Here is a 27,039-nt window from a genome sequence, read left to right on the forward strand (position 1 = left end):
GTTTGAGATGCAAGTCCTGCCAAGTTCAGCCAAAGATAATCCCAAGTGTTGTTTGGACATGTGCTCATGGTGCTTAGATCTCCTGGGTAAGAACACTGGCTTTTCTGAAGATGGTGCCTTTTTATGTGAAAAAGAAAGTAAACAAATAATAGATGTGATGTGGGGTAAGGAGATGATCAAGACTACTCTATGCTGGACCATGAAAAGTGACTGATTAATGCCTGCATGTGACAGACTAAGGGAAGGGTGCCAAGAGTGGTTCTAACAGGCTGGTAGACCACCCATTAAACCAGAAAGGTGAGGGACCAGTTGGATGATAATTTTCAAAACAGTTGACTGACATGGCTGTGTGGAGTAGACTGCTGGATCTGAATTCTCTCGTTTACTAACTCTGAGGTTTATTCAGTGGAAATCAGAGGCCAAGTTATCTGAGGCAGTGAGTGCATCATAGATACAGATGTAGGGACTGGCGCAAATGATGTGTGCATGTACCACCTTCACTGTAAGATTGCAGTGCTAGCAAGAGACAACACACTGAACATGCACGTAAATAGAATAGCAGTGAACATTTATATTGCCAGACTTTATGGCCACCTCATATAACTCTATTCCTTCACCCGTAAAAATGGAGTAGCCATTATATTTATTTCAGTATTTATGGCAGGATTAAATGAGATAAACTACGTAAAATTGTGCATTATTTTTAAAATGTATCTGTATCTAGTATTATGACCGAATTCACAACATTTATTTATATTTATTGCTCTTTAATTGCATTCGATTTCACTGCTAGGGCTTTTCCACCAGGAACTCCATCTTCAGGTAATTCTACTTAAAGGAACGCACGGGGTGGTATGTTTTCCCAACCTCTATACATGATGGAGGATGTCTTTGTTAAATTCACAACAGAAAGATATTCATATAAAGTATAGTCACCAAGTGGCATCTTCCTCCTGTCACAACTGCTTGGTGCTATGCCTCACTAACACTGCAATATAGATTTAAAAGCAAAATAAGACCCTACACATGGAAACCAAAAACTTTTCTGCTTCTGCTCCCAATTGCTGGACTTGATCTTTGATTTCTCAGAAGGATCTTTGCCAGTACCATTCTCTGCTTTCTTCCTCAGCCCCCCTTTCATCCTTCCTCAAACACTAATTTGTCCTATCATTTTACAGAATCTGCTTTAATGTAGGGCAGTGTGAGGGTGGGGGTCCTCTAGCATAATCCTAATGGATAGATTGGAACTGAAATTCGGATTCTGATTGGCCAGACTCTGAGACTCTGAATCAGAGTGTAAGCGAGAGAAAAAATGTAATGCATCTCCCTTCCTCTAACCCACCAATACAGAGGTCCCTCCTTATCCTCCAGGAATATATTCCAAGACCCCCAGTTGATGCCTGAAACCATGGATAGTACTAAACCCTGCACGTACTATTTTTCCCTACATAACTTTTTACTTAAAAGAAGCATTTTATGACTTCTCTTTGGCATATTGGAATTGCCAGTAACACCACTCTTGTGTTTCGAGGCCATTATTAAATAAACTATGGGTGACTTGAGCACAAGCACTGTGATATCACGACAGTAGCTCTGATAACCAAGATGTCTGCTAAGCGATGACTGAGTGGGCAGCATGTACGCCATGGGGGCAGACGCTGGACAGAGGGATGATTCACATCCCAGGTGGGATGGAGCAGGACTATGTACGATTTCATCACGCTACTCAGAATGGCATGCAATTTAAAACTCGCAAATTGTTTCTCTCTGGAATTTTCCATTTAATATTTAGGACTGTGGTTGACTGTGAGTAACTGAAACAGTAAAGAGTGAAATCGTAGACAAAGGGAGACAAGACATTTTCTTTCCCCACAGAAGTCTTTATTCCAAGAGATGAAGCCAAGGTAGTTTTTTTTTCTCAATTCGGCTCCATGTTGTCATTTCAGTACCTATAGGCTACTTTTCAATCTTAATCTTTTTTTGGTATGGTAAAAGTTTATCATTTTCTGTGTCTGTTATGTATTGGGTTTGGGGCCAGGGTTTTTGAACCTCAGCACTACTGACACATTGGGCTAGATGATTCCTCGTTTTGGGGGCTGTCTAGTACTAAACATTACAGGATGTTTAGTTGCATTCCTGACCCCTGCATTAGATGCCAGTAGCACCTCGTCCCAACAAAGTTCTCCAAACATCGCCCAATGTTCCCTGGGTGGGACGTAGGGTGCAAAATCACCCCCATTGAGAGTCATTGCTTTAGACTAGAGTGTGTGATAGACTAGAGCGTGCTGAGGAGCATGTCAAGGCTGGAGCAGAAGTCTTAACATTCAGGCAAGACTACTATGTCCTCATTCTCTTACCATGAGGACAATTAACATAGGCCTGACTATTCATCTTACTAAAAATACATAATGCCAATTATATTGACCTCGTGCTCTAAACCCTAGGGCATGTTTCAGAATTACTTAGGAACTTTAAATGCACCTAGACCCCAGAACACAGATCTCGAAATATTGTTGCTTTCATCACTACTTTTAAAATAAGGCATTTACTAAAACAGTTGATAAATGATGTTATTTAATGTGATCATGAAATACATATATTACTAAATGACAAATTTAGTTTTTAAAAATATTTTGATAACCATATTTTAATATAACTGGGTGTTTTTTTGTGCCAAAAAAGACAAAGATTCCAGAAGGGCTGGAATGAAAAATGAAGAAAAGATGAATTTAATTTAATCCCCACAGCTGTTCAACTACAAACTCTTGCTAGAATCGGGCACTACTACATAATTTACCATGGTTTTATATAAAATATAGTATGGTTATATAGTAAATATAAACTTACTATTCTAAACTAAAGATTAGAAAGTCCTTGTAGAAACTGATTTATGCATCTTTCTTATAGAAACCACCTAAATTTTAGGGCAGACTAAGCTTCCCAGGATTTTGTCTCTACTTTGTTCTTTGAACTTGACTGTCTTTCCATTGTCATGTGACTCAGCATAGTAATTATTTGTGTTGTTCACCAAATATTTCTAGATTTTTGCTTTCTGAGAATATGGTAGGATTGTACTTCCCTACTCTCTTTGGAGTTTGATGTGGCCAGGCAACCTTCTTTGGCCAAAGAAGTGGAGCAAAAGTGATATGTGTCACCTTTGGGGGCAACTTTAAGGAGGCAGTGAGCAATTCCTTTTTCTGCATAGCATTCCTGAGGACATATATTGAGAGGATAACCTCCATGACTACAGTTGTGGTTTTATTAGTCAGGATCAAGTTCAGCTGAATTGTGACAGAAAAACTCAATATAAAAGGGGTAGATTGGCAATCTGAGATGAGTATGGTCATTTTATCCTGTGAAGTCTGCAGGAACTTGGGCTCTTTCCAGCTTATTACTCATTCATCACTAGAATGTGAACACTGTTCTCATGGTCCAAAATGGCTGCTACAGTTCTATCAACATATTTATTTTCCACACAGGAAGATGGAGTAAAAGGATGAGAGAAAGAGATTACAGATAAAAGATACCAGCTGTCTATTAAAGAGGTTTTCTGGAAGCTGCCACACAAAGCCAGCACTTACATATCATTGCCCAGAACCTAGGTCCATGGCTACATCCATCTGCAAGGGTGGCTGAGATGGTAGTCTTTATTTCAGGCAACTTTGTACCCAGGTAGGAATTAGGAGCTCTATTGCTATCCGAGAAGGGGAGGCCAGGGGACTGGGTGTCTCTGCCACCATGAGCATATGACCTATGTTAGGACAAGCATAACATTGCCCATCCTCTCAACCACAGTCTGGGTTAAAGGATAGGCATATAACCCATGCCTGCTGTAGTGGAGTTTTTTGAGATGGTGGTGATTTTCGTTAATTTTTTAACTTGAGCTCATGAGAAAGAATCTCTCCTCAGATTATAAATCTGAAGACAGAGACTAAATCAAACATGCAAAGAGAAGCAGAAGCGAGAGAAAGATGAAAGACCTAGATGATTCTTGATTTTGTTTCCTAAACCTTTTTGAGACCAGTCCACCCCTGCTCTTTCTCCAATTTAGTTATGAGAGCCAAAAAAAAAAATCCCTTTTTGTTTACATGAGAAGTTTGGTGCCTATTGCTTGCAACCAAAGAATCCTAAAGCAATTGTCTACCTCCTCGGGTTTTTTGTGTGGGGAACACGTGAACTAGTACATATAGCAGCTGCCATGGTGCCAGACACATAATGGTCCTGAAGCGTTTGTGCTCAATGACGTGTTTGCGATAACACAGAGTAAATGAAATTTGGACAAACTTTCTATATATATATATATATATTTTAAGTCTCAGCACAAATGAGACTTTGCTCCTTCTCCATTCTGATAGTCATTCTACCGTTTCGTACTTGTTTGCACATCTATGTTCTCTTCTTATATCCTTTGAACTTCTGGAGGACTGGAACTAACTGAGTCTTACTCATCTTTAAGTCCTCAGTATCCAACATTTTGGCACAGTAGATACTCAATAAATACTGTTAGAAAAATGAAGATTTAAAGAGTATTCATAATTAAAGGTGTAGCAACCAGCTTTTATAGAGCGCATGCTCTATTCTAAGCACTGTCCTAAGAACTCTGTTTTTATAATTAAATCCTCACAATAACCCTTAATATGTTATTACTATTATTCCATTTTACAGATGAGCAAACTAATATCAAAGTCATACAACTAATGAATGGCAGAACCAAGATTTCATTCCAGGCAAATTGACTCTAGAGCCCTAACATCTCAACCAATCCACTGTGATATCTCTCATTAAAGGTATCTTATCAAATATAGATGGGATTGAATCATCTGATATTAGAGACAGAAGAGACTTTGAGACCACTGAATTCCATTATGAAATAGATGCAGCAACTGAAGCCCAGGATTGGAAGTGACTCAGTTTAGGTGGTTTCTTTAACTGCAGAGGCAGATCCACACGGGACTCCTGCCTCCCAGCTGAAATCTCTTATCCAAGGACCCCACCTCTTCTGCAGAGTGTGCTCCTTCTTTCTATTTGCACCACTCCCTTTAGGATCCTGTTTTGGAACAACCACTCCCAGGTGCCACTTGTGTTTCAAAGTAGCTATGGGCCAGGTACCATTCAAAACCAAGAAAATAGACCTCTCTGGGTCTCACCTGTTGAAATAGGCCACAAGCTCATGGAAGGGGGACTGGGGAAAGGGTGGCCTACTCATTCTTCAGATTTCGGCACAAACTTCAAGTCCTCAAAAAAAGCTTTTGCTGGCCTCTCCAAGATCAAGTCTGTCTAAGAGCTCCTTCCTAGCACTTTAGCATGGTCAGGTCTAATTATATATATTATTTGTAGAATAGCTGGTCACCTCGCTCCTCACTCTGTATTCCATGGGGACAAGAATCATGTCAATTTTTGTTCCTTCTTATATGCCCAGTGTCCTGGTATGTAATAGGTACTCAAAAACATCTGTTGAATGAAAGAATGAGCAAATAAATGAATGAAAAAAAAATGCATGACTGAAGCACCTTGACAAATCAACTCTGAGGTAGATGCACCCCACATATGCTGTGATCTAAGGGCACCCTCAAGAGTGTACACGCTCACACATACCATAGGTCAGAAATCCCCACCAGAAAAGTCAAATAAGCAGTGGCTTTGGGCCACTGCAGGGAGGGGAAGAGACACACAAGGTGAGCAAGCAGTTTTCAAGGGATGCTTTCAATCCCCTGGCCAGTCCGTGTGTGTGTTTTCCTCTACAAAATGTTTCCAATTACTGTGGCACTCCCGGTATCTGGATCCATCGCCAGTGAATTCCTCTGCGGCTCTTGCCAGACATATGGGATCAATCAGGGCTTTCGGACGCTGGTGCGCTTGCTGAGGGTATGTTGACAGCCTGACAGACGCGGCGTTCTGGTGTCATGGAATCTCCGAGTTTTTGGCTTGATCCCGGGAGGAGAGCGAGAGGGGGAGGAGAGAGATAGAGGCAGGAGAGAGCAGAGCGGAGAGGGAGAGACAGAGGGAGAGGAGGGACAGGAGAGAAGCGGGAGATCTTTCTTGACTGCCCCCTTTCCTTCAAACATTTTATAGGCTTCAGGGACAGAAAGGAGGAGGAGAGAGGGAAGAAGGAAGAGAGAGGAGACAGAGAGACAGACAGACAGACAGAGACAGAGAGGGAGAGGAGGCAGAGAACGCGCGCCGTCCCCTCCCGAGTCCCCGCGCTGCCGGAGGAGTCTGGATTGTGTCCCCAGTGTCAGATGAAAGGGCGCTGAGGCTCGCGGCCGCCGTCCCGCGCCGCGCACGCCCCTCCACGAGCCGGGCCGCCGAGCGTCTCCACGCCCGGGACGACGCCTGCGCCCCGGGGCGACCGCTCCGTCTCCAGCGCAATGTGGCCGCGCCTGGCCTTTTGTTGCTGGGGTCTGGCGCTTGTTTCGGGCTGGGCGACCTTTCAGCAGATGGCTCCGACGCGCAATTTCAGCTTCCGCCTTTTTCCCGAGGCCGCTCCGGGGGCCCCGGGGCGGCTGCCCGCGCTCCCCGCGCCCAGCGAGGACGCGCCCGAGAGCAAAGTGGAGAGGCTCGGCCAGTCGTTCCGGAGGCGCGTGCGGCGGCTGCGGGAGCTCAGCGAGCGCCTGGAGCTTGTCTTCCTGGTGGACGAGTCGTCCAGCGTCGGCCAAGCCAACTTCCTCAGCGAGCTCAAGTTCGTCCGCAAGCTGCTGTCCGACTTCCCCGTGGTGCCCACGGCCACGCGCGTGGCCATCGTGACCTTCTCGTCCAAGAACAACGTGGTGCCGCGCGTCGACTATATCTCCTCCCGCCGCGCGCACCAGCACAAGTGCGCGCTGCTCAGCCGCGAGATCCCGGCCATCACCTACCGCGGCGGCGGCACCTACACCAAGGGCGCCTTCCAACAAGCCGCGGTAAGGCACCCGGCCCCCGCGGACCCCGGCCCTCGCCCCCTGCCTCCCAGGTTCTTCCCACCCACCATCGTCTGCCCAGCTCTTACCCAGGTTTCAACCTTGGGCAAGCTACAACCTCCCCAAGTCAAGCGTCCCCACGCACAAAATTAGAGTCATACCACCTTCCTATTGTTGTGATGGTCTAATGGGATAATGGATTTTTTAAAAGCTTCAGGTTCCCTAAGTGGTGGTCTTTGAGGACCCTTTTAGGAAGGGGTCTTTAAGATGCTAACCACGTTCACGCTTGCGAAGAACAGACCAGTCCTCCTGCAGGTGAGTGTGTTTTACAAAGTCTTTCTAAAGGTAACATGTGGAGTTACCTGACTGTTTCCCCAGTTCTCTTTTACGTTATTTTATGCTTTCAATATGCATTTCATTGTGCGCCCTCTGAATCTTTTACAAGATTTTTAGTCTGGAAGAGGAAGTCAGCTCTGTATGACCAACTTTCACATAATTTAACTTTTTCTGAGTACAAAATAATACATATTCGACTGAAGAATATTGGAACATATAGAAATGTCTGACACATAATAGCAAGCCAAAGTTTGTGTAAATAATAAAACACAAAGGAGGAAAAGGAAAAACAACTATAATCTCATCACCCTTAAAACCCCATTATTTACATGTTGTTGAACATTCATCCAGGATGCACATCCGTACATACTTTTAACCGAATTGGTGTCTTGCAGTTTTGTAGTCCACATTTTCATTTGTTATATCATGAAATGATCTACATTATTGTATATCTAATATAATATAGATGTTATGTATCTACAGTAGTTTCATACTATTCCATTGAATACATGTGCCATAATTTTTCTGGTAACCTATTTTGGACAGGTTTTTTATTAAGTTATAGTAAACACAAATATTAGTGGTCCCCTTTGATTACTTCTTTATGAAGAAGTTTTGTAAAGTTTCAGAATTAAAGGATATGAACATTTATACATTTCTTGATACACGTTATCTTTTCTCCATTGGAGGATTATATACATTTACATTCCCACCAGCAGAGTATCAGAGCAGTAAGTTTGCCATACAGCCATCAGTATAACATATACTAGTATTTTTAATATCTTTGCCAATTTGGTAGGTGAATAGAGGTGTCATTTTAGCAAATTCATCTTTTGTTTTTTTAAGTTTTATTGGGAATGACGATTTCCCAGTGCATTTACTGGGCATTTGTATTTTTTCTTTTGTAATTACCTGGTCATAAGTTTTGCCCGTTTTGCGATTATGGTACATGTGTCCCCCCCCCCCCATTAATGATTTGTAAAAGCTCTATATAGTGAGACTGGTCTTTCTTTTTTGTATATACTGCAGTTGTTTTTCCAGTTCACTGCCTTTTACTTTGGTTCACTGAAGCGTTGTGAGATGGATGATTTAAATTTTTATATATTCAAATCTATCAAACTTTGTCCTTAAGATCCTATATTTGCTTATCTTCTTAGAATGGCAGTCTCATTTCCCAAACAGGAGAAATCATTTTCCATTTAACAGTTTAATCCATCTGGAACTCATTTTAGTGTATGGTATGACAAAAATGTCTGATTTTATTTTTTAATACATAGTTGACCAGTTGTCTCATCATCATTTGCTTAATGGCCATTCATCTTTTTCCAGTTTAATTGAATGACACATATATTCTACACTACATATATCATTCAGTAAAGTTATAGATTTCTAGTAATTAAGTTCTACATGTATTTAGACCTAAATATATTTTATTCAATAATGCTATTATGAATGGCATCTTTCCCAATTAAATTGTAAACAATTATTCTTACTGTATAGACATTGATTTTTTTTACCGTTTTCTGCATCAAAATTTCCTGTAAATACATTGCAATATTTTGATACCTACCCTTCTTGACTTTTTGCAGTTGTGTAAGTAATAAGCATGTTTTTGTACATGTATACATATCTTGTACATGTACATATATGTTTGCCCACAAAAGGATTGCGTTGTATAATCTCTTTTGTAACTTGATTTTCTGTTCTGCCGTATTTTTGGTTTTCTTTCCATAATAATAAGTACACTTCTACTTTATCATTTTTTAAATGGTCACACAGTATTCTACTGTAGTATGTACCTTTATTTTTATTATGCAATTATCATAGGCTGTTACCAAAAAAAAAAAAAAAAGCCACTGCGTGACTAAATCTTTGCCAATATCTCTAATGATTTCCTTAATGTAAATTTCTGAAGTAGTAGGTATTATTGCGTCAAAGAGTATGCCCGTTTTTTACGAGCTTTAGTACATGTGCCAAGTTGCTCTACAGAAAATTAGTACCAAATTGCACTCCTATGTGCAGTGCCTGCATCAGTACCTAGGATGTAGCCAACACAGGTTGGTATCATTTGAACATCCCTCCCCAACTCTATGTGAAAAATGGAGTCCCATTTTGAATTGGATTTTTTATTAGTGAGGCTGAATACTTTTTTCCATATATTATTGTCTATATATAGCTCCTCTTTTTTGAATATTCATTAAAATATTTTGGGATTGTTTTCCGTTTTTTATTTGAGAGTCAGTCTGTTTTTAAATTATTGATTTCCAAATGCTCGTTAAATCTTGGTGTTAACTGTCTACTGCTAAGTAGGATGCAAAATTTTTTTCTCAGTGTTTTCTTGCCTTTTAATTTTGTTTATGGTGGTAGCATCTATGATTTTATCAACCTATTGAGTCTAATTTCCTCTCCGTTGTGCTTTTTTTGTTTATTATAAAGTTTAAAAGGCTTTTACCTTTAAGAGATGAAATAACTCCTTAAAGGTGCTCTGTTTATTGAAGAAGTTACAGCAGGCAGGGATCAGTTTTGCAGACCCCGTACCCTGTTGTTTACACTCCAAGCACTCATTAGGTCCCAATGGCTGGCCTTCCTGATGTCACGGCCCACTCAGAGAAGAACCTTGCTGCATCAGGGGAAAACTTGCCATGTACTAGCTCCTCTGTTTGGCTTGGCCAGGTTTGTGGGGCCTCTGAGTACTGTTGATCCAAAACAGTTAAATGGGTAATGAGTCAAGTACTCACTGCTCTGCTCAAGACCCACTCTGTCTTCAGCTTTCTCCTTCCAACTCCTACATCCTGTCTCGGAGAGTGAAATTGCCAACAAGGTTCCCAGTGTCTTTCTTCAATCTGGATCCATTTGTAATCTAACAAGCAGAGACTTCTCGAAAGTTTGTGTTAATTGAACTTCGCCTTGATTTTATCTTTTCTCATTTTGGTTGGGTCATGAGAAGATGCAGGAGAGGGTCAGCTGGACTCAGTCCTCGTCTAACCTGGAAGCCTACATGTCTTTATTGTAACTTTTCCAAACCTCTGATGAGCATTCTTAGATATGATTAAAATATGATATTCAGAGAAAATTGATAGAAGATGACTAGTATTTAGAAGTGGCCTTCGTGGAGGTTTGAATATGAATTTTTCCATAGAAATCAGGCAAGCGTGTTTCATTGCAGAATTAGTTTGAAAATGTTAAGTTGTATAGTTCGAGTTTGGATATGAAGCCTATGCATTTCCTCATGGAAATGAGGCAGTTCGTCAGAGTCTCATGTATGTATTGAATGGTTGTATTGGAACCGATTGCGATCTGGCCTTTATGTGAAATTGAAAATCATAGGGATTTTTTTCTGCGGTTATTACTTTCTCCAGAAAAATTAGTTTTTCACATCTTTCCATCTGAATCTGAATGCTCCCACAACTATATACAGACACAAATGTGGGCAGACAAATACATAAACACAAATAGATACACACTTGCAAGTACACAGTTATCCTCACAAGTCAGACACCTTACTCCTCAATCTCAAGATGCAGAATTTCCTGTACCAATGTGAAATTTGCTGTTATCTTTTATCATACATGATAGAGTAAATAAAAAGGACAGCAGACTTTTATTTGGTGTCAGAATTATACAATCTGATGGGAAGTATATGTGTGGACACACTATTAGCACACTTTATTCGAATGGATAAACTGCAGTGTAGACCTTTTTTTTTTTTAGACACCACCCCCAGCACTCACAAAGGAGTGCAAAGACTAAAGCAGTAACATCTGTAGTTAGCATAGATTTTTCCAGAAATACAACCAATAGAATGGGAGGGGGGCAGATTTAGCACCTGGAACTTAATTAAATAAAAATCTTTTACAAAATTAACAGAAAGCTCTTCAGCTTTTCCTTTCCAGGGAATCAGTGTTTTATAATAACCTTTTATCTTGGTTTTTCCCTCACCATGTATTTATAAATTGCCTTTCCTAAACTGTATACTTTAGGTTGGCTCTACTATCAATGAAAGATTCTCCTTCTCCTAAGTCTTTCATGTCAAAATAAAATCAGAGCCCCTCACTCCCTCTTCACTTTGGATAAATATCTGCTAAACATGATAGCTTCCTTTGAAAACAAATTCTGCTTTTTTTCATTGTTCCAGAAATATGATCCTCTGGTGGGGAAGGTGCTGTCTTGCCAAAAATCGGAGGTAGAGAGGGTCGGAAGACTAGGAATAGATAGGCAGAAGCTCTTCCTAGCTTCAAGAAAAGAGCATCATTTTATACGTTCACACCTTTACTTGCAGAGTAATCTGCTCTCACAGCCTAAAGGGGAAAAAATATATCTGCTTTTAAGTTTTTTAAATAAAACCTGGAGATGCGTGAAATGCCACTAGATTAAAACCCTGATGAATAAAAGTAGAGCCATTTTGTGTTCATACAATAACCAATAATAGCCTTTGTAGCAGTTTTTATGATGCCCCTAATGCAAAGGCAATAGGGAAAGTTCGAGTTTTTCTTTCCTGTAGGAAGAGGTTGGGGGAGTCATGTAATCTGCAGTGTATTCAGCTATTCCTAACTTAGAACATGATGTAGATGTCAAGAATTGCTCACTGTTGTGGAAGCTAAGTTCCTTTTTTAATGCCGAAAAGATATATTTCTAAATGTACCTCTGGAAACATTCTCTCCTTTGTGCTTCTTAAACTTCTAAACCATTCTCATACTGCTTTGGTCTTATGTAGGATCTTCTTCTCTAATTCCATCAGAACTCTAGAAGTATGATTGAATGAATGAATGAATGAATCCATCCTCAGTGCATAAAATAGATCTAGACCTCAGGTATATTTCCCAGGCTAAAGTGGTACTAAAATTCATTATTTGAAGAGAGAGTAAATAATTCTTACTTATTGAATTTGAATATCTTCTTAGTCTAGAATTTTCATATGTTTTATTTATTAGTTGTGTTATTTCCAGCGTATCAGATACTGTGTATGCAATAAGAATGTACACCTACTGCTACTGTTAAAGACACTTATCATTATTGGCTGCCAGCAGCTTATTTTGCTTGGTTGAAATGCATTATGAGAATACTTGGTCAAACACTGTGAATGCTTAGACAGAGAGAGGGAGGACTGCGCTGTCCTACTTCCCTTCTCTGGTCAAAGAATAGGAAAATCATCCCCAATGTCCTCGGTGTACACATGTGCTCGGGATCCGTTTTCCAGAAAAGGCTTCGCTACTAGGAAGGGTTAGATAACTAAATGCTAATCACAGAGCTAAGGAAATGCTAAAGGTGAAGTCAACCTGGTTTTCAGTCTTCTGACTTGTCATCTGGTCTTCCTCTTCCCCTTCACCCCATTCTCCATCCCCACCCAATTTTTACTATATTACCTCCATATGTTGAGTTGTATCAAAAGCCAGAGAGACATAGGAGATTCCTTTTCCAGAGATTCAAAAATATTGCATAAAGCCAAACAGTCTGACTCAGAGGACAAAAACCATGGCTTCAGGGCCATTTTCTTCCCATGGGTGCATTTCAATTGTCCCTCAATGTGTATATGTATTTATGTACATATATCAATCATATACATGTATGTCTTAAAATATGTATATTCAATACATATTTTAAAAAATTTTGGCAGATATTTTTACATCAGGAGATAGCATTTTTTAAAAATCTGAGTTTTGGGCTAGCTCAGCAAATTGGAATATATAGCAATTCTTGGTGTGATTTCTCTCAGTTCATTAGAGTCCCCACCTGGCACTGGAACTTCATCACGTGGTCCTTGATTGCTTTTCCATGGTCTTATGTGGATCAATCATTGGCAGTGCCTGAGATAGTATAAATACTTGTAGTTTATCTTCTGAGCTTCCTTTTTAACCCAATTAATTAGCTAGCATTAGGTTTAGCTGGGTGTAATAGAAAAATCTAAGGTACCACTGGTTTAAACAGAAAACATTTATTTCTCTCTCAAATAGAAAATGAGAAAATTCATAGCTAATATGGCAGCTCTGTGATATCTTCAGGGACCCAGAGTCCTTCCTTTCAGCTCTCTGCTCTGTCACCTTCAGGTCACCTCGTGGTCTCAGATGGCCATGGGAGCCCCTACCATCAGGACTTATTCCAGACTCCAGGAAAGAGAAGAAGGTAAAGACAGTCACATCTCCCTTTAAGGAGACTCTCTGGCAATCACATGATACCTCCATGTGGGCGTCATTGGGGAAACTTTATCTCATGCCCGCCCTTAGTTTTATGGAACTTTATTGCTAAAGAGAAAGGAGAGGTTGGATGCCGAAGAAATGACAGTGGTCTTTGCCGTACCAGTGTGTTAGGAAGAGCGTGTGTATAATCAAGGCGATGTCCGGAAATCCCACTTCCTTTCTCACTTAGGGGTCAATGGCCTGGCCCAACTCAAGATGTAAGAGTCAGGCCTTGTGTAACTAAAAAATACCTTCGTCCTTGTGCTGGGTTAACTTCTCCAGTAAAAACTATCAAAGTTCCAGAGCAATTCATTTAAACTTGGCAACAGAAAATTTTCTGTTTCCCGGAAGCTTCTAAATAACATGGCATTCACTCCCAAGTTAAAGATTATTACTGAGAGTGGTGGGGAAAGATGCAGACTATGAAATAAAATCAGTATTTCATTGTCGATTTAGTAAACCCAAATGAACATTTCTCAGGAAAACGTGGTTCTTCTTTGGCTTTTCTAGAGTAAGCTGTCAGGTTAAGAGGCCTCTGCATTAGAAGGAATTTCCTGTTATCTATTGTCTCTGCCTTTCCCATAGAATTTTAAGAGTGTTCTCTAAATCTCACACAGGCCATATAAAGCATGGATTTCTGGCACAGAGTCTGCTTATGTACAGTAACTTGCTCTGGTGTAGGGGCCAATTGTGGATAGGAAAACTCTGTGAGAGCTACTGTTATAATGTGTGAATGTCATTACAGTGCTTCCCTCAAAATGAATGATAGTGGGGAGAAAATGAAATCTGTCACACACTAGTGGGTACATTTTCTTATCAATCTTTATGAAAAGATTTTAAAGAATTTGTCTTCTGGGTTGCCTTTCTCATGAGGTCATTCAAGCAGTGGCTCTTTTATTTGTGTAAAGAGTTAAGCAAGAGAGATTTTTCAAATTCAGAACACATATTTCTTTCATAACTGCAGTACCCACTGAAATATATTGTAGTCAAAAAATCATATTTTTAAAGGTTATTTAATGACAGAATTATCCAAATGTTGTAAATGAGCTGAAATTCTGTGTTTACCATCAGTATACAAAACCGTAGCTATAAAGGTCTAATTTCATAAAATATATGCATTTTAAAAAGCTAGGAAGAACAATTCAAAATATTAACAGTATTTGTCCACAGGTGGTACCTCTACCTATTTAAATATATCTATTTCTTCTACATTTTGAAAAGTTAATTAGAATGAACGTATATTGCGTACTAGGAAGTGACATATCACTGTCTACCTGGGCACAAGCGATTGAAGACATGTCTTTGGGGCATTTGGAGGCAGAGCCTGGAGTGGTTGGTCTCAAGTATAACAATCCTGTACATCTCAGATTTTATCTTAAATAGTCATGAGAACTTCTGCATTCTATTCCACAGTACAACTCTACTTTAAGGGATAAAATGATGCTTTAGTGTATTATCGGGAAATGGAAATGAAACAATTTCTGTCTATTTTATTTTTTTTGTCAAATGCCAAATGCTCTAGCATTGAGTCCATTAGGAATTGGAAAATTCTGCTGGATTGAAAGCACTGATCCTACAGACCATGGTACTCACCCCACCTGTCCCTCTCCTCTCTCCTAGTATCAAACTGGATCTTGAGAATCCAGACTCACATGAAAAACTGCACACAGATGACAGTGATTGTTTCGCTGCTTGGCAAGCTACCTGTAGGTATCCACTGAGGAGAGGAGCCGGGACAGCTGGCCAAGACGTGACACAGAGCAGGGTGCTGAGGCTGCAGATGGTAGAAATAACTGACTCCATCACCTTGCTGAGAAGGCAGGAGAACATGGCCGTCTTTTGGCTTGTCGCACACACAGAGGGATGCTGACCCACTGCTTTGTCAGTCTCTCATGCTCGTTGGTAATACTCATCAAAGAATATACTTGGGCAAGAAGGATGTGTTCTCTAACCCTTGTAGTGGTATCGCATGTAAATGAAATAATTGTCTCAAACAACCCATTGTGTACAACTAATTCTCCTTCTCTAGAATTTAAGCTTCATTTTTTTCATTGTGATTTTTTTCCTAGTCAGTAAAAGGCAGTCGGTTTGCCTGAGGCTGCTGATGGAGCGGGTTCAGACACATTCAGATGTGTTGTTTGATAGTGTGTTTTGATATCGGCATCTCTTTCAACTTGGCTCACTCATTTTGACCTGTGTCAGTTGAGTTGTGTCTGCAGTAAGCCCTTATCATTTTAATCTGATCTTCTAGGCTCTACCTTTCCAGATGAATCTAAAATTGACTTGGAAAGAAATTAAGCAATTTTTATTTGTTTTTTACAGTACTGTTTCTAGCCAAGATTTCTCTTTTTAGTTACGATCGCCTTCAAAATATGCATGCTTGACTTTTTATCGTTGTTCCAAAAGCGATGATTTTAGGCAGTTATTGTTGGAATTTCCTAGCAATCAAGACACCAAAGTTTAGGCTATGTGTATCTAATCAGTCATAAAACTCCATATTTTAAGTACTCATCTGCAACAGGATATTATATGAGACCTTGTGTTCCCAGACGTGGCACCAGGACCCAGGGCTTAAACTAAGGAGCACTGAGTAGTCCACATTTTTTTAAAAAAGAGTCAGCAACGATTGAGATTGTGCATTTCCTCAGAGATCTTGAATACTGTGCTGAACAGGCCCTATGAAATTCATCATGACTCTCCCCACTCAGTACCCGATTCATTCGCTTATACCACAGACATTTGGGGTGAAAAATAGAGCCAGAGAAGCAGAGCAGACACTGGGATCTCTGGGGAGAGCAGTGTTCATACTGAAAGGCAGATCCCTCCTGAACCTCATGGAGAGCTTTCTCCTTCCAGCAGCTGAGTGAAGGGGAGACCAGCTTTCTCTATACTGGTTGGAAATTTACTTGGGCAGAAGCCTTGATTTGCAGCTGTGCCTACTTAATGGAGACAAAGCCAGCCAGAGACACGGCCAGTGCCAGAAGCAGAACCTGGGATGAGGATTCAAGTGCAAGTAGCTTATTTGGGAGGTGATCCTAGTCAACATGGGCAGCACTTATTGTCTAAGGGACATCTGCTGCCCCTCTGCTTGTTGAGGACAGAGATCACATCTTATTTGACTTTATATTTGCTGCAAGACCAATAAAAAATGGTATTCATGATAACTTTAGAGTGCTTGAAAAGACATATCTTTAATAGTTTTAATTTTAGTCTATTTAATATATTTACTAACTATAAAAAAGGATAGCTATGCCATCCTCTCAAAGGAATCAGCAACAAATGCTTGACTTTTTAAATGATAGATTATAATGGGGTGAATAATACTTTACCTTTCAAACCACATTTTCATGAGAACAACATATAGAGTTAAGTAGAATCTCAGACAGGTATGAATCTCTAGGTTTTCTCCCCTAAATCTGGTCAAGGAAGCAAGTGCCCACAACACCTCTGGAGAGAACTCCATCCAGGATGTTCACAGGGAATCCGCAGACTCTCTTGGGTTCCTGCCCCTGTCCACGTCACTGTCAGTGCTACCCTTTAACCACTTCTGTAATATTATCCTCATAACAGCACAGGTTTAAGTAGTTATTTTTCTGCTCTTCTGTCCAGAGCATTATGACTCACTTCTTGGCTCTGGTAGAGTTGTGTGGTTACTGGTTATAGAGTCACAATTTTCCCTAATCCTCTATCCTATCTTGTCAGCCTCCGCAAATATGATTACTTGTTTTCATTCATAGCTCAGACTGAAATGTGGGTTTTATTATAATTGGTATCCACTTGACAGACATATTCTAGCAACACGTTAAATGTTCCTGTCATGCTAATGGAAATGAGTAATTACTACTTGCCAGGTACCACTCTAAGCACTTTTCCTATATGAATTCATTAAATCTTTGCAACAGAGAAATCTGCTCAGTTAGGTTATTATCATTATCTCCAAAGATGAGGAAGCTGAGACACAAGGAATGTAAGTAACTTGACCAAAGTCACAATGCTGGTACAATTCAAATCCGGGTAGTCTGGGCCAAAGTTTAAATTCTTAACCACCATGTAATATTGACTCTGTGCTCTTTTGTCAGAAGATCTAGTAGATTCAAGACCCACTGATAAATATTCACCAACCAGGTTCATTGGAAAGACATGAGGCAGAGAGGGCAGCCATGAGGGGAACTTGGGTATGTGAATGTGGAACAAACTAAGAGACACAGGACTAAGACGTTTGGAGACTTGTCATTTGAATGGGTACTCTTTAAAGTGTACGATAATCTCAAGTGATCACTCTCTTCCCTCACCTCCTTTGTTCTCAATCAGTCTGAGGAATCACTTCTCAGATACCATTTTATACAGTGTAATTACACTTGCTAGCGTCTCCCACCTCAGGTCCCTTAACAGATAGATGTATCTGCCAATCATTGCAGAGACCAAGCCACTGCAGCAGTGCAAGAGCATATCTTCTACTTGTAACACATCGGCAACTGTCCTCTTCATTTATCTAGTTTGCCGTATTCTTAGCTTCCCCTAATCCAAGGTCAGTACTCAACCTCACACCCTTTATTCAAATAAAAACGTGACTCAAGCCAAATCAGTTTTTCTAGTCCTAATACATCTAGTTCCTATCTCAAAATATCATGCAGTGTAAACTAAAGTTTATAAATTTACATGCCAAACCTCTGTGCAAAACTTGGTCTTCCGCCTAAATTTAATGTATCCTAATCTGGGATACTCAATGTTCCCTTGTATCATAATAATCCTCTTTTTTTCATATGCCATCCCATTTCACAAAAGAAAAAAAATCTTTATAAGCTAATCTATGCAAACAACTGTAAATCACTTGGGAGTTAATTTTAATTTTTAAAAGTGATATGCATAATTTTTTTCTCTATAAAGGTCATTGCATGGTTATTCATTTAAAAGATACAAAACAACAAAAAAGAAAAGGTAAACTTCCAAATGTCATTTATTTGGATTGCTAATATATGTCACAATTAAATGCTTTTTTTGATAAATTTAGGATAACTATAATAAAATATATAATAAGTTCATGAACTTAAAATCTCTCCTCAAATTTTGCCCCTTCAAATCTCCCATGTGTCACTATATTTGATTTGAAATATGTCTGGCTTTTTGATGAGTTTTAGCATTGAGTTGTTGCTGAAGCCCAAATATTTACAATATAATGGTTAGATTCTCTGTGTCTTTCATATATTCTAAACTGCTAAACTTTACCTTCCTGCTTACTCTTTAAATACCTGGTAAAAAGACATCATTTCTTTCCTGACAGCTCTGAATCATAAATGACATTTTTCTACTTTCTCAGTAATATTTTTACACTTGAATTCTCCCAATCTCTACACTGTGTTTCCTGGCAATTTGGTGCTTTTTTTGGAAGGACAATTTGACCTGATAAATTTCTAAAACAATTTTTCTGATGGATGAGTCTAGGCATAGCATTGGATTTTTCCTTTTCTTTGTAGCTCATGTCTCCTGCAGTCCATCTCAACCAACAGCCGTTTTCACTAAGAGCCACGCCCATTCTCTTCCTAATCACTTACCCACCTATGGGGCTTGTCCCTTTCTGTTTGGATTGAGGTGGCAACACAGAGGTTAAGTTGGATCATTTATATTCTCTCTCCTGGGAATCTTGACTAGGACACAAAGAGCTCTGAGGGGGTAGTTTTTTTGTTTTTGTTTTTGTTTTTGTCATTAGGTAGAGCATATTGAGTTATGACTGTGCACAGACCAGAGACATCTCATCAGTGCAAGGGGGAGTGAATAAAGCTGTGCAGACAGGAGCTGAGGCAATGTGCAGTGTGGCCTCACAGGATGCAGATGGAAGGTTGGAGGGCACAGCCCCTGTGGTTCCTGTGGCCTGGTTGTTCCTTTTCCAGTCCCTCTTGAGGCTCATTTCTTCTGCCTGCTCTTCAGCTAGGAGAGAGATTCCTATATATTTCCAAAAGTCCCCTAATTGAGTAGATATCCAATATTTATTGACAACCAAGTATGGTTAAGACTTCTCTATAACTTTTTATCTTGAAACTGCAAATACCTTTAACTCAAGGATAACCATGAAAAAGTCTTTTCTACCTTCCATTTGCAAGTATTTCTCTACAAGTAATTTTTGCTATTTTTTCTTATTATAGAAATGATATATCCATTAATAATTTTAGATAAAATAGGAAAATATAATTACAGTTTTAGTCTCTTACTCTTTTTATGTGTGTGGGTGCATATGTAATTATTACATGTAAATATGAATCAAAAACACTTTCTCTAGTTTTTATTTTTAAAGCTCCACAATGATATTTTTCCATACTATAAAATGTTAAAATTACCTTTCAAGTATGTTTTATCATGTAGCTATACCACAACTGAATTTTTAAATCTCCTATTACTGATAAGTTATTACTGAAAAACTTTGCTTCTAAAATAGTTATTATTATGCAGAATGCATTCTCAACACCTCTCAATATTTTCTTTTTGATTTTCCTTCATGTGAAATATAAGTAATAGTTTATTATACTTATTTAGGTTTTTTTGCCCCATTACATTGGCTAGACTTCCCACATAGAAGTGATGGAACATTCTCACCTCGTTCCTGAATTTAGTGAGAATGCTTCAAACATGATTTTGCCTGTTGGTTTGTACCTCTCTATTCTTTGCCTGAGTCATTTGTAAAATCTCAAAACTGCTGTTCAGATGTCATTTGAGAATATCTTTTTCCTTTGACATCTTGATGTGAGGCACATGAATAAATCCTCATTTTGACTTTATGGGCTAATTGCCACTTGGTCATGTTGTATAGTCATTGAACACATCAACTGAAATCGTTTAACCAAGTTATTCATAACGGCATTAATATAGTGTTGAATTTGATTTTATTATCTTGTAGTAAATTAGCAATTTGTTTAAGAGTGATATGTCAGCCCTCTAATTTTCATTTGGAACTTGATAACTTTACTCTTTGCTATCCAGATTTTATTTATTTCTATGTGCTTATACAACAAGTGACGGAATTTGGCATTATTAGATATATGTTTGGTCTTTTGCGTGTTTGTTCTGTTGTTATTTTATGGTCTGGATTAAGTCTGCTACTCATCAACTCGTGCACACCATTTCACAATTTGATATACTGTCCCCCTGGGTCCATTTCAAAATGATTTGTGTCCATGTTTAATAACTAAAGCATGTATGTGGGTGGAAAAACTCTGTGACCATAAATCTGGGATTAAGTTCTTCTTTGACCCTCTGGTTCTTCTGTGATTTGGCTAGACTGTAATAAATAGCCTAAATGTTACTCAAGCCAACATTTCATTTTTCATTCTAGAATTTCAGTTTATGAAGCCTGAGTAAATACTTAAAATAAATGAGACATACCAAATATGATTGATTTGACATTACAATTTAAAGAAGAAAGCTTAGTTATGGCAGTATACTCTTCCTGGTTATACATTTGTCATTGTTTTACTTTTTGTTTGTTTGTTTTCAGTTAATGGTTCTGTTATATCATCAAATAGTATGACTAAAAATTCATAGCACAGTACCTGGTATATAATAGAGGCTCAATATGGATTTGGAGAAATAAATTTAAATATAATATTTATATGAGTTTTCATTTCACAATTGCAAAAGAGGATTCCCCATAACAACATTTGGCCTAGAATTTATTAGTTTATTCTGCATGTCGAACATACAGCTAGTAAAAATTAAGACATTTGTTTGTTTTTCTATTTCGTCCACTTATTTCATAGTTATTTTTTGATCAGCAATAGAGTAAAAGAATATAAGGGTCAATCATCGAATATAGTATCTGGCAATCTAGCTTGGGATATAGTCAGATATATAAGCATTAACTATAATTATGGGGTGAGTGTATCAATGGATTCTACATTTGATATATCTTGAAAACAAAAGAAGAGAACCCTTGTTTGTGCATGAAGAGAATATGTTGAGTTTGAGAGGCCTGTGGCGTGTTCAGGCAGAGCTGTATACTGGGCCGCTGAAACTTCCCATTGGGTATTTACAAGTTTAATTTGGCATAGATTTAGGGATCATTAGTCTATAAGTAAGACATGAATTTCTGAGTTCACATCCTTCCTCAGGGGGAAAATAGAGGAAAGGAGAAAGAAAAAATTTGGAAATGATATAAAACTGAAGTAAAAGTAAATAAAAACTCTTAAATATACTACTACTAGGACATAATCAACATTTTGATGTATATATTATCTATCATACTCATACATACGTGCATATACATGCTGTACATTCACACATATATGCACACAAATGTAATAAAATTGTGTTTGGTATCTACTTTTAAATTTAATATTATTCAATACTATCATGGTAATGATATATGATTGCACTGTAAGTTATATAATCAGTTTCCATTTTTTTTATTATTGGTAATTATTCTGTGGTATACATCCTTTTGATCATCTTCCATGTGTATCCATAGTTATTTCCTTCAGATATCCTTAGATGCAGAATTTAAGTTCAAATAGTGTGAAATTTTTAAGGCATTAGTCACTTCATCATGCTATACTCCAAATATTACCAGTCCAGGTGACATTCCAAACAGAAGTATCTGTTTGTTTCTCTACATATTCTACAATAAAAATTTTTTAATTTTTGATTATTTAACAAGTATTTAAAAATAGTATTACTATTATTTAACTTACATTATTTTGGTTACTAGTGAAGTTAAATCTTTTTCACATTTTCTAACAAAAATATAATTTTTTTGGTCTTCATTTTGTTTGGTCAAAATACTCACCTACATTTCTATTATTTTTTTCTTTCTTTCTCTTAGTGATAAGTAAAAGTTCTTCATATTTTAAGGACTTAAATACCTTATTTGATAAGCATAATGGTTATATTTTTCAATTTGTCCTTGCTTTCTAGTTTTGATTTTTTGAAGAGCAGAAACTTTAAGAAGTGCAATATTTCTTCTGGTTTTGTGTCTTATTGCTCTGGTTAAAAATTTCAAAAGGATTTTAAATAATAGTAGATGTACTTAGAATGATTGATTTGTTTCTTCTCTAGTTGAGCAATAAGCTTTTTTCACAATTGAGCATGATTTGCATTGTTGCTTTAAGGGAATCTATCATATTAATGATGTTATCTTTTTAGTCCTAATTTTTTATTAAAAAGAGAAATTAATTTTATTTGTTTCCTTTTTAGCATTGTGGACTATTCTTTTCTTTTAATCGTGACAATTATTGTGTTGTACTACCGCAAAAGATTTACTAATTTTAATCTTTTGCATTTGTGGAATAAGCCTTATTGAATAAAGGAGAAAGATTTTTTGAATATTATTTGAATCAGTTTGGAAGTAATTATTTGTAATTGTGCTTCTTGGTTTATTAGTGAGATAGCAGCTTTCTACACTAAAATTTGTACTAAGCTTGATCAGTCTGAATTTCTAACATTTTATCTTAACCACCAGCAATGTAGATTTCTGTCTTTCATTTTTGGTTTCCTTGCATTCTTATCAAATCCCTCTCCTGTTTTCTTCTTAGCTTGTTCTCTTTCTATGGCTTTTAGTTCCTGTTTCTGTAGAGGCTTTGACTTTCTAAGTCCTAGCGACACAAACACCATTTCATTGTGCTTATTTTCTTATTTCAATATTAAGTTAGTATTCTTCTAAATCTTCAAGTTGATTTCGCAGTTCTTACATTTACACAATATTTTCATAGGCTTGCTCTAGACTTGTATTTGTTCCCCCTGGGATGAGGCTATATCGATCTTGACGCACACTGTCCAATATTATAGCCACTAGCCTGATGTGGCTATTTAAATTAATTAAAATTAAATAGAATTATAAATTAAGTTCTACAGTTGCAATAGCCTCATTTTAAGTGTTCAGTGTCTACATGTGGCTACTGGCTGTTGAACAAAGCAGATAACATGTCAATTATCACAGAAAGTTCTATTGGACAGTGCTGGTCTAGACCCTCTTTTGAACAGATACAGTGCATGGCTTATTTTTAACCCTTTTCAGTGATCACTTGGTAGGTTATCAGTTTGTTTTAATAATAATAATAATAGCAAGTATTATAGCCATGGATCCTAACACTCATTTTACCCAGTTTATTGTTTGCTGCAAACACTATGACTGGATACAGCTCTTCATTCATGGATGAGGAAAAAGGAAAAAAACTGTCTGACTTCTTTGAAAATTTTGTGCTAAAAAAAGAGAGAATGTAAGACACAGATACAGTACAAGAATTTGCTATGAAAAACAGAACAGTACCCTAGAAAGCATTTGTTTTGTGTACTTAACATAGTAAATAAAACATTAAAATGGAGATGAGAAGTGAGGAGATAAAGGACCGAAATGAAAGCAAAACTGGCGGAGAAGCTGAAAGGAATAAAGAGAACTGTGTAAAATAAAGAAATATTGTAATGTTGACGTAATAAATGTTCAAACTTGAGAATTTTTATGAGTTTATTCGAGCCAAACTGATGACAATTGCCAGGAAGCAAAATCTCAACAGATTAAGAAAATGCTCCAGAGAATGGCAGTTTCGCAGCTTATTTTATAAATTAGAATCAAAGGAGACGTAAGGAGGGTTACATGAAATCTATTGGTGGTAGATTAAGGGAGCGGGAGAAAGCAAAGCAGGGAAATCTCTGGGATTCAGGAATAAGATAACAATGGCCGGGTTGTATGGTATCTGCTCTGGTACAGTGGATGTTCCATAATGGGTCTGAAAAAGAAGATTATGCTGACATTTCAAAGGTATGCTATCTCAGATGCACAAAGACAATGCACATGCTCACTTACGGTAAAGACTGATCTTTGTCAAGGAAGCTACAAGCTAAAAACATGACTACCCACCATGACCTGCTTTTATTTAGGAATTTTTACATTCAGAGCATCTTTTGTGGTTACTTTGGGTCTCTGAGTTTATAGGACCCACTGTTCAGGCCTCCCCAGAGCTTGTCTACAGTAACAAGGAAAATAAATGCAATGACAAGATTAATTCTTAATTACAAGTAGAAGAGAAGAGAAACAACACTACATAAAACCAAACTGTGATATGGAAGAAAAGCGTGACACATTTCTACCAAATTCAGGATGGAGTAGAATGAGATAAAAATGAAAAAAAATGATAGAATAGATGAAGTCCAGAAAATGAGGAACCAACAGATGAATAACTTATTTTCCCAGAAATACTATTCGAAAATATAAAACAAGAAACATTCTTTAAACTGGAGAATATTTGAGTATTCACATTAAATGAAGTTTGGTGAAAGTTTAGAATTCAAAGGATGAGGAAAGTATTATTGTCGGTTATGGTGTCTTGTTTGTAGTTAATGTTTCCTAACAGGGAAAGAAAATGTGGAAAACAAGCTGAAACACTGACATAATTTACTAGTTTTCTGCTCCCTGGAGGAGAACGGCTCTGATATAGTTCAAAAAGTCAAGAATTTTAAGAGACGACTTACGACAACCATCACTCAAGGTTGGCTGTGGTGGTTTCTCACAGCTGAGTTCGTGTTGCAGTTGAAATTATATCCACATGGAGTTTAATTAATGGAGCCCAAGGGCAAATATTGTCCCCAAGTCAGATTTGTTGTGACCTCTTTTTTTTCTTTCAAGATCATTTTTCAAAATATTTCTCTTGTGGCCTGACTGGAGTGGGTTTGGGGGAGGGGGTTGCAATCTTGTGTAATGGTGATGGATCTCGGGTGTTAGAACAATGTTACACAACCTTGCATTTTTATCATTCTAATGACTATGGCTGGACAAGGGGAGCTTACTTCCCTCCCAGATATTTATACAAGCTAATCAGAGGCTTGATACAATACAGATGGTGATAACCTTTTGCCATACAAAGTTCATGTTGAGTTTTTCTTTGGCAGCAAAGGGTTTGCCTCATTCAATATTCTGAACCAAAAAAAAAAAATTCTATGTTTTAAATGCTTTACAAAGGCTAGAAGATGATGTAAACCATTTCAGGAACACTAAAAAGAGTCAAATGCTAGGTCTCTGCCACATTCCACAAATATTACCACGGATCTATTTACTTCTTAGATCTATGGGATAAAAAAATGTTTTTATTGAATTATGTCTTTATCCAAGTATGACAAAGCACAAAGATTGGGAGAGAGAAACAAATGATTTTCAGTAAATTATCCACTCCTCCTCTATCTTTAAAGTACATTCCAAACCCAGATCTTGTGTAATTCTTTGCTTGGATTACTAGTCCTGCTATTATTTTTAGTATTTTAAGCTTAATATATTGTCTTGCCAACAAATAGAATGGTTCCTGTAAATATTCACCAGGTCCCCTCAAGAAGAAAAATAAAACCACAGCTTAAAGTGTTGTTTATGTAAGAAGTAGTACAGCAAGAAATGTCCACTTAACATCCTAACCTGGATGTTAAGGAATGTTATTGACATGAGCTAAAATTAATATTACAAGATAATATTTGTTCGTGTCAGAAGAACAATAAAGGCACAAAAAGAAAACTTGGTATTTTTTTTTTGTACAAAACTATACAAATACAGTGCTTGTGTACCCATGCCTACACAAACACCCACACAGATATTCTATACAATCCTAGTGCTCACTCAAGACCAATTCATTCCACTAATTCCAGAGTATCCTAGAGTTTATCCATTCCACTCATTCATTAATTCATTCATTGAATAAAGATTGAGGAGCACATCCTGTGTGCCAGGCGCTGTTGAGAATGCCATATTGAAAAAGACAAGTTCCTTTTTTTCTGCTCTATCAAAAGTCTCATTGTTAGTGCCTTGCTCATAGCTTACTGCCATGGTCTTATAGAAGAGAGAGTAGTCAAAATGAGCAAAAACTTAGGGGAGTGTCCATGGAGATTAGGTTATGATTTCAGAGTGGAACAACTCAGAAAGAGCAAGGATGGTGTAAACAACTTGATACATCTCGGAGTGCTCGAACTGGGAGCGCCCTTTTGAATATGGATGTACAATTTTAGAGACAAATAAAATAATATCTAGCTTTATGTCATCCAAAACAGATAATTGGATTTTTCCCCAGAGGTAGTACTGAATGAAAAAAAAGCGTGCGTATGTATTTCAATCCATTCCAATGATTATTTATATTGATAGGGCGTTTTGCCTGGGCCATGTACTAGCTGAAATATGTATATGTTATATTTCATATTATATATAAATTATATATATTTATATATATAAATTATGTATATATTTACAAACTTAAATGCATTCCGATTATTTTTTTGTTAGCATTCTAATTCACTTTATTTGGCCAAAGTTACTTCTTCAGGCTGGTTTCTAATTCTCTTCGGCATGTCCTTAGTAGGCTTTACTAGCTATTAGTAGTAGGTTTTTGAGAAGGGGCGGCGTGAGATATTTGAATACTTCTTAAATTATGGGCTTTTCAGATGTTCTCCAGAGTCATTTTTAGTTTATTTTAATTGACTTTAAATGAAGGTTTAATGGCTTTATCTTTAACTCACAAACACTAGGAATTTGGGTAAGGGTTATTGAATTGGAATCAATGCCTAATGATTATAGATTAATGAAGAATGCTTTCTATAAACATGAATTTTATAATCTGATCCAGTCTGGATCTTCAGCTGAGTGTGCCCCTTAAAGTGAATTGAGGCAGTTATCTTTTAAA

The 27,039-nt window shown here is 37.7% G+C and overlaps 1 protein-coding gene across 1 annotated transcript in view; it reads left to right on the forward strand.

Annotated features, from left to right (window-relative positions):
- Positions 1–5,887: 5,887 nt before the first annotated feature.
- Positions 5,888–27,039, forward strand: part of SVEP1 (sushi, von Willebrand factor type A, EGF and pentraxin domain containing 1) — a 136,483-nt gene continuing 115,331 nt past the window's right edge. The window contains exon 1 of the mRNA XM_016130010.2: positions 5,888–6,899. Coding sequence (XP_015985496.2) covers positions 6,369–6,899 — 531 coding nt within the window. The 5' untranslated portion in view covers positions 5,888–6,368. The remainder of the gene's footprint in view (positions 6,900–27,039) is intronic.

This window comes from Rousettus aegyptiacus, unplaced genomic scaffold (assembly GCF_014176215.1).
Source record: "Rousettus aegyptiacus isolate mRouAeg1 unplaced genomic scaffold, mRouAeg1.p scaffold_m13_p_3, whole genome shotgun sequence".
Taxonomy (NCBI): Eukaryota; Metazoa; Chordata; class Mammalia; order Chiroptera; family Pteropodidae; genus Rousettus; species Rousettus aegyptiacus.